The sequence below is a fragment of the Tiliqua scincoides genome, chromosome 3 (genome assembly GCF_035046505.1).
Source record: "Tiliqua scincoides isolate rTilSci1 chromosome 3, rTilSci1.hap2, whole genome shotgun sequence".
NCBI classification, from domain to species: Eukaryota; Metazoa; Chordata; class Lepidosauria; order Squamata; family Scincidae; genus Tiliqua; species Tiliqua scincoides.
The window spans coordinates 196325248-196338376 of NC_089823.1; the positions used below are offsets into that span (position 1 = coordinate 196325248).

General features: G+C 43.2%; 1 protein-coding gene across 1 annotated transcript in view; it reads right to left on the bottom strand.

Moving 5' to 3' along the window:
- The window catches only part of PFKL (phosphofructokinase, liver type), a 49055-nt gene that overhangs the window by 14087 nt on the left and 21839 nt on the right, over window positions 1-13129 (bottom strand). The window contains exons 4-11 of the mRNA XM_066620790.1: window positions 9738-9927; window positions 8258-8423; window positions 5822-5866; window positions 5490-5598; window positions 4856-4951; window positions 4353-4445; window positions 1896-2021; window positions 1059-1123 (exon numbers count right to left, since the gene is read on the bottom strand). Coding sequence (XP_066476887.1) covers window positions 1059-1123; window positions 1896-2021; window positions 4353-4445; window positions 4856-4951; window positions 5490-5598; window positions 5822-5866; window positions 8258-8423; window positions 9738-9927 — 890 coding nt within the window. The remainder of the gene's footprint in view (window positions 1-1058; window positions 1124-1895; window positions 2022-4352; window positions 4446-4855; window positions 4952-5489; window positions 5599-5821; window positions 5867-8257; window positions 8424-9737; window positions 9928-13129) is intronic.

Here is a 13129-nt window from a genome sequence, read left to right on the forward strand (position 1 = left end):
GCACCTGGCGACAAGAGGGTGGTTTGAAGGCGGGAAGGGGACGTTTTGGGGGAGGGAGCAATAGAAGCAGATCAGGCCTGGGAGGGGGATCAGCAGACACCTCCTCTGCCATATCCTATCCTCCAGTCCAGGCCTAGCAGCCTTACACTGGTTGGACGTCGCCCATCCTGTGGAAGTCCATCCTGTTTGGACTTCCGCCAGCTAAATAGGTGGCAGAAATCCAAGTAGCCCCATAGAGCAAGCTGGGGCATTACTTGGGGAAAGGAGAAAAATATCCCGTTACCCTGAGGAAACCTCCAGCCTGCTCCAGATTAGTGCTGGATACAGTGGGGGTCATGCAGCCCCACAGTGCCAGCACAGCTTGGGATTGGGCTGCCCCTCTCTGAATACATGGCTAGAAGACTTTTTCTTTTTCTAGAGAGGCAACAGACCAGGTTTTAAACTAAAAAAAACCAGGAGCTCATAACCAGAGATATTTGTGAGATTTATTCTATTGCAGTGAGCTACTGATCAACTGTCAGACAATATATGAGATACCTAAATAAGTCTGTGTTTCCACTAATGTGTCTTCTGGTTGCTCAGAGAAAGGGGATGGGCATACTATGTGCAGCTAGAAAAGAGCATGAAGGAGTGTTAGCCATCATCCTGATAGTTTGGCTCATAATAAATAGGTTTGGGATAGTTCAGAAGATGCACGTCGGCACATATCCACTAACATCCAGAGACTTCCTCCAGCTGTGAATGATACCTATTCAAAACAAAAAATGCTGAATACTTATGTTTTGGGCCTTTTCAGTGAGTGGGGGAAAAAGAAGCAGAGAATTTCTATAGAGCCTAAAGCACAATTATTCCTTAATAGTCTTCAAATTTCATATTAAGAGGCCACTGAGCCATTTTTAGTATTCAAACCACTTTGATGAATAGCAAATATTAGGAAAACAGAATCAACCTAATTGGGGTCAAATCAAATTTCTATCTTAGCTACTAAATATCAAGAGCTTTGCTCATAAGACAAACAGAAATTTAATTTCCTCTCAGATTCCAGAAAGGCCGCTCACCTCCCTCTGAGCTGAATAGCTTCATCAAATCTTTTCTCATCCATTGCTTTCTGGACATCTTTCGTCTAAAAAGAAGAGAAAGGATTATTGTGAAGATCTTACAGAAAAAATTCATAACAAAAATCTAATAAAACTAAGATGCAGACAGATTAATTCAGTTTCTATTTGGGAACCACGAAGGCAAGCCCAGGGATTGGATGAACACAAGACTATTCTAGCAGAAAGATAAAACAAGAGATAGAAAGAGGGAGAGCCCACGCATTGCAGAGGTCCTTAGGGATAACGCATTGCCTTCTGCTCTGTGAAGTTCTTCCTCTAGAGGTTGGACAGGACAGAGAAGAGAGGCACTCCCTCAGCCTGCCCCCACCCCAACCCCTTCCTTTGATACAAATCAGATCCCAAGTTGTGTAGGATCACAGAAAAGCATTAGCTCACCAATTCATGCAGAGTGGTTGATAGCTATCCATAGTGATCAAGTGATACCTTCTGTCCACTAAGATTCCTAACCACTTAATTTTCTATGGTTCTAGCAAAAGCTAACAAGGTTTTAAGTTTTTTCCCCAGAAATCAGATGGGTTTTATTTTAAATGTATGCTGTGATTCTTAATATTCCATTGCAAATGCCATATGCCTTCCACAGCTGGATCATGGCCAAGCATACTTCTATAGCAGCTAGAGTATATTATTATTAATCACAGCTAGTATTTATTATAATTAATCATGTGCACCAATCACCAGTCTCCCCACTCATATAAATGGACACCTTCAAACACCCAGACAATGCCCAGTGTTTTATTTTGTGAACATTTGGCTTCTATGGTCTTGTGACGTACTCACCACTTGCACGCATTCCATTAGGGGTAGCCGCACTGACTGGTTTCCAGAGAGACTCACCACACAAGCTGGTGTGTCTGGTGTTGCTTCAAGTAATGCCATCACAGCTTCCATGCCCATTTTGCTGCTCTGGGAGACAAACAATATGTTTTCCTTGAGAGGACTGGTTCACTGCTGCCGGTTACTGAGAGACCCATCATTGCATGGTTAGTGCCCAGGGTAAAGGAAAACATATAATGTTATTATACAAGATGGACAGCTAAACATAACTTGCATGTTTAGCTGTATGCTATGTGTAGCTGTGGTTCTGTAGCATGGCATAACTCTGGTGGCAGACAAGTCTTGCCTCACCTAACATTGAAAATCATGCTTCAGATTCTTACGAAAGGGAATGTATTTTTGGAAACCTTAAAACAGAAAGTTGAGGTTATCCTGGAGTTTACACCTCAAAAATGACATACAGCCTATAGAACTTAGTTTTCCCTACTCTGAAAATGGAAATCACTAGGAAATAAAACTTTGCAAAGGAGTGAAAACAGACAAAAATCTGTCTTGGAGAGATGGTTAGGACAAAGACTTGCTACGACGACAGCATAAGCTGGGGTGGTGGGGACAGCTAGCCTTGGAATATTCCTTTACCAGCAAGACATTCACACATTTGGGGCAGCCCCTCATTCCCCAACTCAGTTTTGAAATGTTACATGGCACCTGCTCACAACTGCAAGACTTATTTTCTTCCTTATTATTATTATTATTATTATTATTATTATTATTATTATTATTATTATTATTTATATACCGCTTTTCAACTAAAAGTTCACAAAGCGGTTTATAGAGAAAAATCAAATAACTAATGTCTCCCTGTCCCACAAGGGCTCACAATCTAAAATCTATATCTTGTGATCTTACAATCACAATCTAATATACTTTGTTCACACCACACAGACAAATATTGATTAACAGACTCTGGAAACAATCTCTTCAAAGGAAAAGGAATCTGTAATCAGATAGCTATGCACCTAAATTAAGTTGCCCTGGGCCCCCTGTTGTCAGGGTAGTGAAGAGCAGGGTATAAATCTTTAAGTAAATAAGCCTATACATTTGGTTGCTTGATTAACTGACAAAGGGAAATTAGTGCTACCAATGAATTCCTTTTCTTGGTAGTGCCAGGGTGGAGCAGTTTTTGCTTTTTTAGGATGCTGCTTCCTCTTAGTCATGAACAGAGTCAGTTTGCAAGGATACCTTGCCAGACTGTGCCCAAAGCTAGAAAAGATCCCCTCCCATCCTGTAGCACTGCATGAACCTGCAGACTGCAAAATTACACTGTAGAAACACCAAACTGATCAACTGCAAAACCATAGTTAAAAGAATCCCTCCAAGTCACTCCCAGGAGTCAATTGCCCCACTTATGAATCTGGAAAAATGACCTATGTGTGCACCCAGACCTTTTGTAAGAAGTCCCAGCCTTTTTAAATTTTCTTTTCTAGCACCACTGGGAATGCAGAAAAACCTCCAAATAAATGGAAAAGACTGACGTGAAAATAAAAACAAATAAAAGCCAGGTTTAATGCAAAGCCTTTCTCTCCCAGTCCAGTTCCTAGCTCAAATAAAGAAAGATGACAACAAAATCTTCAAGTATTCTGAACTCAGAATGGACCTCCGCTCGGGACCCATTTGTTGCTAACAAGGCAGTAGTGGTCTGGAAGTCCAGGGGGAACAGTTTGACCCTGCCTGTAACAAAGAGTTGATGCTGTCTCGAAAGTAAAGGCAGACCCACCCTAGAACCACTGAAGAACACTGAGATCTTGGAAAAGTAGAACAGTCACTGAGAATAATATAATTTGTAACAGATTAGAAGTTACACATTTTGGAAGGAAGACACATTATATGCACAGGGCAGCTTACTGCTCAGAGAAGGCTGATCAATTCCTCCAAAGTCACCAGTGAGGATCCACATGTACTAGTCTGAGGGAAGGTGCAGCAAGCCTCTAGATGTCACACCAGAGCTTCCAAAATTTCTCCTATATCATCTCCTAATAATCAAACCTTACAACAAGCAGGGCAAAGACAATGAACAGTGTGCTAAATGCCCTTGTCCAACAAGTGTATTACATCATACACATGCATCAAATGCATCTGCACAGCAGTTCTAAAACACACCAGCAACGTTTGCCTTCAGTTACAGCTTAAAAGTAAAAGGTAAGCTTATCTCCACCCAAATAACAGAGAGGCATAATGCAGATTGAGGCTATTGCAGCATGTATGGGCTGTGCATTCTGTTTAGCAGAATTCATGTTTTCAGTCTGTGAGGAAAAACAAGAACCTGCTTTTGCAAGGTATTCAGTTATGACCTCTCTCTTCACATTTCTGCTGTATCACAAGAGCATTGAACAGAGTATGAAGCTGCTATGCAAACACACTCTAAAGGCCCTCACGTCTAGCCAGAATAATAATACCTACCAGGACACGATCAAATGCTGACGGGGTCCCACCACGCTGCACGTGGCCAAGCACGGTCACACGTGTGTCAAAGCCAAGGCGCTTCACAACCAACTAATCAGAAAGATGAGAAAAAAAATTACATGCACATATATATGGATATGCACCCTTCATCAGATCTCCCTCTCTCAAACTAAGGCAGCAATCCTGATCTGAGTGTAAGTCCCACTGAAATAAATGGGACTTATTTTTGAGTAAACATGCATAGGATTACTTTGAAGAAAAGGGAAGCATTTCTAACATACTGCCCATGCATTTGTATTAAAGTTCACAATGACCACTTCCACTCCTCTGAGCTGACAGAGTTCCAGGAAAGTTGAACAAAAATGAACACAGGGTGAAGTTTTCTACTAGAGACATTTCCAGAATCTGGAAAAGGCTGCAGCAATCTCTTGTCTTCTAACGTCTGTGCACTGACACAATTTTTCATTGTTCTGGCTCTACCCTATTAATCTGTCACTTACATCCTTCACATAGTTAGAGGTGATAGGTTTCCCATTCCTGTCAATGGCACCTTCAGCGATTATGATAATATTCAGTCGGGATCCTCTGCTCCGTGCCTGTCCAAAAAAAAATAAAAATGGAAACTAATGACTGATGCCAGCCTTAGGCAAGCAAAAGACTGCACTGACTGCATCTCTTGAAAACAGGGCCCAAAATTAATTTTCAGGCTTTGACATCTAGCCCTTTCTCCTTGTCTGGATCATGGAAACTATAAGCTCTTTTATGAAATATGTTCAACCTGAATCTATCCTTTTACAGCGAAAACTCTCAATGCTCTGAATCCTTGACATTCCTTCCATAGTTCCATGTGCCTGTTGGCCAGTTTTTGATACTCAGCACCATCCACACTGACAGCATGCACAAGAAGAAGATATGCAAAGGAAGGTTTTTCAAGAACAGCAACACCATCAGTGGTTCTTCTTAAAGCTGCATTGAGTTGGTACACAAGACAATAAGCTGATACGGAAATATGGTCTCATTAACTTCAATGGGATTTTTAGTACACTTTGCATTACAGAAAAAACCGAACTTTCCAACTGTTTTTTATTGTCATATTCAGTGTGATCTTGCTGAATGAGACACCACCAGACTCACCTCACCAAGTCTCTCACACATGAAATCCTCCCAGCCATCCTCAGGAGGAGACTCAGGGATGAAAAGCCAGTCAGCGCCAGAAGCCAAGGCTGAAACTAATGCAAGGTACCTGAAGAGGTAGAAGAGGGTCAGTTGGTGGATGGCAACCCAAGCATCAGTCAAGATGACCAAATTGGCCCTGAGCCAATTTGAATAACAATAATTTAGAACTCTCCAGGTTTGAGGGCACTCCATACTGCACATGGTTCTCTTTAGGCTTAATTGCCTAACATGAAACTGGTCAACCCCAACTCCTCCTCAACTCAAAATACCAGCAGAAATCTTTTTCTTACCCACAGTGTCTGCCCATCACCTCTAGTACAAATGTTCTCTGGTGGCTGCAAAGCAAAAATCATTTTTTCATTAGTACAATACTCACAAATATAGCAGGGAAAAGGACACAGCATTTTTATTGGGAGCAGGGTTACGCAAATTAGCTTATTGCTGGTGAGCACATTTTTTTTTCATTCGGGTAAGTTTCTCCATCCATTCCTTTGAACCAGAGAAGTTTAGGGGAATCTCCCAGATCTTGCCAGACAAGATCTAGGCAACAAGATGTTCCCAAACTTGACATCCCCCTAAAATTTGCACAGAACCTTGAAAAGTCTCAACATAATAGTGATGACCTCCTGCAGCCACAATGGGTCATGGAGACACTTTGCAAGATGTTGCAATCAAGATCCCAGCCCTCCCCCCACCACCTGACGGGAGAGGGAGGATCACTGACAAATGACAAACAAATTCTGGCTGGCAACAGAAACCAACCAAAATCTGTGGCTCCCTGATTGGAAGGCAATCTTAGCAGGTGATCACCTACCACTGTGTTGTTGCCCTCCATCTTCCCTTGAAAAAGTGTAGGGTTGTACATATATGTCCAGGAGGTAGAAAAGTAGAAGGCTGGCTAGCTCAGGAAATGCAACTGTTGTGAAAAGCTACAAGGACCTTGGTTCCAACCCATTTGGGTTGGTATTGGTACACTACACTATTGGTATACAATTTGTTCAACAATGGAAAACCAAAGCAGGTTACTTATCTAACAAAAATGTCAGGAGCGCCTATATCAAAGCCACAATAAAGTGCTAGCATGGGTGTAGACATTTGAGCCTGGGCAGCAAATGAATTGCTTCTATAGGGCAATCAACAAGAGCAGCCATTGTCTGGAAAGAGTACAGTCGGGGAGCCCAATCCTAACAAAATTCCCATGCGGTGATACAGCAATGCCAGTGCGGCTTCCACTGTATGCCATAGGGATCTTGGCCTCTGGAGACCTGGGATAAACCCCTGAGACCTGGGATAAACCCCAGAAGCTGCCCCAGCAGGTCAAGTTGGACCTGTGTCAGCTTGATTCCTGGTGCATGTCCAAGTATTTGTGAATACGGCTTTGTGACAAATTTGTGAAAATTTGGCTTGGACAAATTTGTGAATTTGTCCAAGTATTTGTGAATACGGCTAATATTATAATGCTGTTGTACAAATCTATGGTAAGGCCACACCTGGAGTATTGTGTCCAGTTCTGGTCGCCGCATCTCAAAAAAGACATAGTGGAAATGGAAAAGGTGCAAAAGAGAGCGACTAAGATGATTACGGGGCTGGGGGACCTTCCTTATGAGGAAAGGCTATGGCGTTTGGGCCTCTTCAGCCTAGAAAAGAGACGACTGAGGGGGGACATGACTGAGACATACAAAATTATGCATGGGAAGGATAAAGTGGATAGGGAGATGCTCTTTACACTCTCACATAACACCAGAACCAGGGGACATCCACTAAAATTGAGTGTTGGGAGAGTTAGAACAGACAAAAGAAAATATTTCTTTACTCAGTGTGTGGTTGGTCTGTGGAACTCCTTGCCACAGGATGTGGTGATGGCGTCTAGCCTGGATGCCTTTAAAAGGGGATTGGACAAGTTTCTGGAGGAAAAATCCATTACAGGGTACAAGCCATGATGTGTATGCGCAACCTCCTGATTTCAGAAATGGGTTATGTCAGAATGCCAGATGCAAGGGAGGGCACCAGGACGAGGTCTCTTGTTATCTGGTGTACTCCCTAGGGCATTTGGTGGGCCACTGTGAGATAAAGGAAGCTGGACTAGATGGGCCTATGGCCTGATCCAGTGGGGCTGTTCTTATGTTCTTATGTTCAGGTGGAACAAGCCCTGGAAGGGAGTAAGGTTTTGATGTGTGCTGCTATTGAATCTACCCCTTCCCAGACCTGATCCATCCTCCTGCCCTGCCCCATCAACGCCCTATTCCACACTCCCCCTGCCCCGTTCAGCATCCACCATGCCTCACTTCAACTTCCTGCACTGGCTTACCAGCACCAGCAGGTGTCTGGCGTCCATCTTCGCACGGAGCTGGCCCTTCATGGTAGTGGCCAGGTCCCACAACACTGCTGCTGTTATGTTTGCATCAGCCATAAAGTAGTTTCTGCTGGTGAAATGCAGTTTCTGCCACCATAAAGGTAGGTTGGGATTGGACCATCAGGTGCAATCTTATATCACTTTCCTGGGAGTAAGCCCCATTTAACACATTGGAACTTACTTCTGAGTAGAAATGCATCGGATTGCACCATCAGAGAAGCAATTTTATTACACCTATCAACACCTAGAAACAGTGACACTGCAAAGCAGGAAGCAACTGTGGGTTATCTAACTCTCAAGCTGGTTCTAGGGCAAGGTGCATCCTAGTGAAAATGCAGGCAGGGAGGCAAAGATCAGAGAATCACAGGCTTACCTCTGGGCAGTAGTGGTGATTGCATCAATCACCTCCATGATACGGTGCAGTGCAGAGTCCGTGCCAATGGTCATATCTGTGCCACAGAAGTCATTGTCAATGGAACCCACCAGGCCCACAATGTTTAAATGACGGTACGTCTGGGACACCTCCTCACTGATCTTTCCTAAGAAAGCAAGGAAAAACAACTATGAATGAGAACTTGAATGGTTCTGTGCCTAGGAATATCAAACTTAATTGCCTACTCCCAAAGATAATTCTAGGGCACAATCCTAAGCAGGTCCAATTTTGTTCAATGGGGCTTACTCTCAGGAAACTGTGGTTAGGATTGCAGCCTTAGAGAGTAAAAGTTTACACTACAGAAACAAACAGCTGGAATTAAATCAAATGAAAGAGGTTAATTGTCAATTTCATGTGGCACAATTTTTTTCTTTTACATACAAAGTGAAAATGAGATTCTAACCTTATTACATTTAAATTTGATTTGTAATTGCATCTTGATAAATTGCAGATAATGTTGCTCTTTGCACTGGTACCAACTTGATTGCAGAAACGTGTTTTTAATACTTGCAAATAAATAATTTGAGGAGGAACAGGATTGGAAGCTTAGGCTCTACATATCAATATTGATTTCACTGAGGTTGAAAGTTTTCTAAACAAAAATGTCAGTAGTTGCAGTGATCTCTCCATTTTATTTTTCTCAGTCTACGCATTTGACTCTGACATCTGTTGGTGTCTGGATATATGAACAGGCAAGAGTGTGCGGCTGTATGTAGGAAAGGCTGTTTGTATGTACGTAGGAAATCACAACAAGATTTCACAGAAGGCTGAAGTTGTAAGTACAATGTTGAAGGGAAAGGTGGGAGGGGGGAAGTGATGTTGAGAATTCCAAAGGAGATGAAAAACATACATGTGAACTGTTTCAAAAAAATTTTTTAACTATATAATTATTTCGTATATATTTATAATTAATAAAAAGTTGCTTTGATAGTGATAAGTAAATTTATAGTTCTCCAATGGAGAAACACAGTATTGCAGATTTCTTTGCTAGATGGTTCCCGCCCAGGGTGCACAGCTAGCAAGGCTTTGTTAATTAAAAAAAGGGATGGCTGGCATAATGGATATTCCCTCCACCCAACAAATGCAGATGGAATGCCATGCTATTGTCCCTGAAACAGAATTTGGAGAAGCTGGAATGCAATGCATAAAATGCTTCTGCCACACATCTAGTGCTTGCATGAAGTGACCTCAGTGGCTTTCTAAACACAGTAAATTCCATCTGGTTGCTACACAGCCTTCCACTGAAATCTATGCAGATTCTGCCATGAATAGAAGGTCATAGAAATGTGCATAATAACATCCAAGGTTCATACTAGGAGTAGCCAAAGAAAGGCACCAGGCTGGCAATGGAATTGGGATGCAGCAGTGGAGGGGGGGGATATTGGGAAGCAGCGGGGGGGGGGTCAAGATTCACACATACCTTCTTTGACAAGTTCCTCCAAAAGACCACCCCACTCTGTCCTGAAGATGTTTGCACCAGTCAGACTGCCATCCCCACCGATGACACACAGATTGGTGATGCCATGCTGTACCAGGTTGTAGGCAGCCTGGAGACGGCCTTCCCGTGTGGTGAAAGCTTTGCAGCGGGCACTGCCAATGATCGTGCCACCCTACAAACAAGCAAGATGAGAAAAGAGGCCCGAGCTACAAATGAAAGCAGGCAGAAATGAAGAAACTGAGCAGGTAGGTCCACAGGGGTGCCTATAGGCGAAGAGCAGAGGACTGATCCTTGAAGAGCTAGGAACAGAAAATCAATATGGGCACTTTCTACACAAGGAGATGACAACAAGTTGACTTGGTTGCTCCAGATTCAAGCAGAATACAGTTGCCACATCCTCTATAGGAGGCCCATGTCATGGAGGCCCAGGAAGAAACTCTTTTTTCCATCCTGTTGCATCAATGGGACACTAGTATTAGTAGGTAAAAAGAGAAGTGCCATCATTCCAAAGCATGGGATTATTTTTTTTTAACCAATTCATAGTAGAACTAACTTGAGAGGGAGACTAAACTCTCAAAGAGGTGGACTCTTTCTCTAGTAAGTTACAGTACATTGCCAAATATGTGGTATCCATTGCTGCAATGTTTACTTAGCTTTTCTAATGATTCAGACATCTCTGAATATACCACTTGTGCCATTAAACAGCTTGCCTTACTAACAGGCCAACTCTCCTACTGAAAGGTCTTGAACGACACAGCTACAGCTGCTGCCCAATAGAGGTTCATACAATCCAATACATTCCAATACAGAGGTATCTCTCGGTTCACTCAAAATCACATCCATCTCTCAATGTTCTGCTGTGCTGCTCAGTTGGTTCTGCAGCCAGGACCCTCACATGTTGATGAACAGGGTTGTGATGGGGGAAATGGTATTCCTTAACACACTCTCCATTTGCAGAAGGGAAAGGACGACAGCCGTGGGACTTGCACAACAACCAACATCCAGGGAGCTAAAGGTCTGGATTACTACCAGTAAGCATTACTTTTAGAGGATGAAAGCAACAGGGGTTGAGAAACACAAAGCCAATGGCTGCAATAATAATTCAAAGAGCAATGCGCTGAAAAGGTCTGGAGAGGGAGAGCGTGCTGTTAGCACAGTTAGCTTCTTGCCTGGAGACCCTGTCAAAACCTGTTAAGAAGGTGTAAGTGCACCCAGAAAGCTGGCATAGTTGCTATTCTTGCCCTCCTCTTTCAGAGCAAGGTTCTCGGATAGTCAGCATGGGTGGGAAGGACAAAGCACTGCACACCGCATGCCAGCTTGGCATAAGCCTACATCCCACTGGAAACAGCAGCTGTGTTACAGCAGCATACAGACAGGAAGTGAGAGAGGACAATCTTGCAGGGGCATGCAACACCAAACTGTTACCTGAGGGAGAGGACACATACCAGTCAAATTGGGTAGGGCTCTAAGGGGAAAAACAATACAACGCTCTGGTGAGTGGGCTGAATGGATTCTGCTCAGACAAGTTCCTGACAATCCAATCCTCTTAGGAGGCAATTCTAGCTCGAATGGAGTGTGAACCACAGCAGTGCCCCAGACCAGATGAACAGGCGAGATCTGGATACAGCTGTGTTTCTGAGATGAGCAAGAATCACTGGAGAACAACTGGACTATGGCATGTCTATAAAACAGAACTAGGATTGCCTATCCACAGAGGAATGCAACCACTAACTTGTCTTGTTAACGAAATTAAGACTCAGAGGTCATTATCCTAGATTGTTAACCAGAGATAAGAACCACTGTCTATTTTAACATCAATATCAGAAATAGCCAGCATGGGGGTACCCTGAGTTAACAAGTTAAACAGCATTCCTGAGACATAACCTTGTGAAGGCCTACAAGAACACTTCATATGGTTTAAAGGGAGTAGAATCAAGAGCCAGGATTGCTGACTTTTTCCAACTCCTTTGAGTCGGAGCTAGCACAGGAACACAGCAAGATCATGTTGCCACAGAACACTGGGAAAAGTAGTGTTTTCCCACTGCAGAAAGCAATGACCAGCTGAGGCCCCTGCAACATACGTGTGCATTGCACACATACTTCAATGCAAAGGCTTCTTATCATCAGATATTTTGCATTTGGGTACAAATATCCAAGCACTAAATACACATAAATCTGTGTCAAGTAGGGCACCAAGGTGCAGAAACTGTGGCCTTTTCCTTCAAAATGCATAAGACCATGAATCTGATATTTTCCTAGCTGCTACTCATATTTCTGAATGAAAATGCTCTACTTTGCATACACATGTTCTTCACAGTTATACTTTGTTGTATCCACTTAAATGCAAAATATATAAGCGCAGTGTTAACCATGGACTGGTCTGGATGATACATCTGACTGGCTCCATCACTCCATGAGAAGTGTGCACACATGCACAAGTCTCTTCCCCACTCAACTGCACCACTCCACTGTTGCATAATTGTGGAGTGCATGTGTTTGGAGGGAAGGAGTATCTGAACCACCTCTCACTGTGTGATTTAAATACTACAGGTCCAGCCTATTTATACATGGATTTTTTATACACAGATTTGACTCAACACAAATGGCCACTGCAAATGAGAAGGAATGTGCTGATCCCCGGAGAAGGGGAAAAATGCACCCCTTTAAAATCAGTTTAAAAAACTGAACAGTCCTTTAACAATAGCCTCCTTAATGAGACAGAGAGGGCAGCTGGCTGACAATCCATCAATCCTTCTCTCTCCAGCAGACCCCTCCCTTCCCCCTGAGCATGTGAAAGAAAGGTGATAGCTTTGCACTGGTGAAGGGAGGAGCTGAGTGAAGCGCCTTTGTAAGCTCTTGGAGGAGGACTGATTGATGAATTGTCTTCTTAATGACTCTTACGTCACAAAGGTCAGCAAAGCTGTTTTTAAATCATTGGAGCAAAGAAACTTTGTTTTTTAAATTGATTTGCTATAGTGCGTTTTTTGCCATCCAGGTGAATGCTTGGAATGGAACCCACGCAAATAATTGGTCTCAACCTGTACTTCAAAGTCATGGGGTGATGAGGGCTTTGGACATCCCCCCCCCCCCCACACACACACATGATTATACAGCAGTGGCATGGTGCACTGGGAGGAAGGATGAGATACATGGACATATACTCTCCTCTCAGGTGATCTGATGAACTGACTGGATGGTATCATCCAAATCAGTCCTATGTCAGTAAATATAGCCCAAGAATTTAAATATGGGGGCCCTACTATTAATGGATCCTGTATTCTTGGATTCATTTTCTGCAGATTGGGTCTGTGGCCTCCCAATGCGTTCCCTCAGGAAGTTAGGGGAGCTCTGCTCCCCTTGCCTCTGGAGGGTCC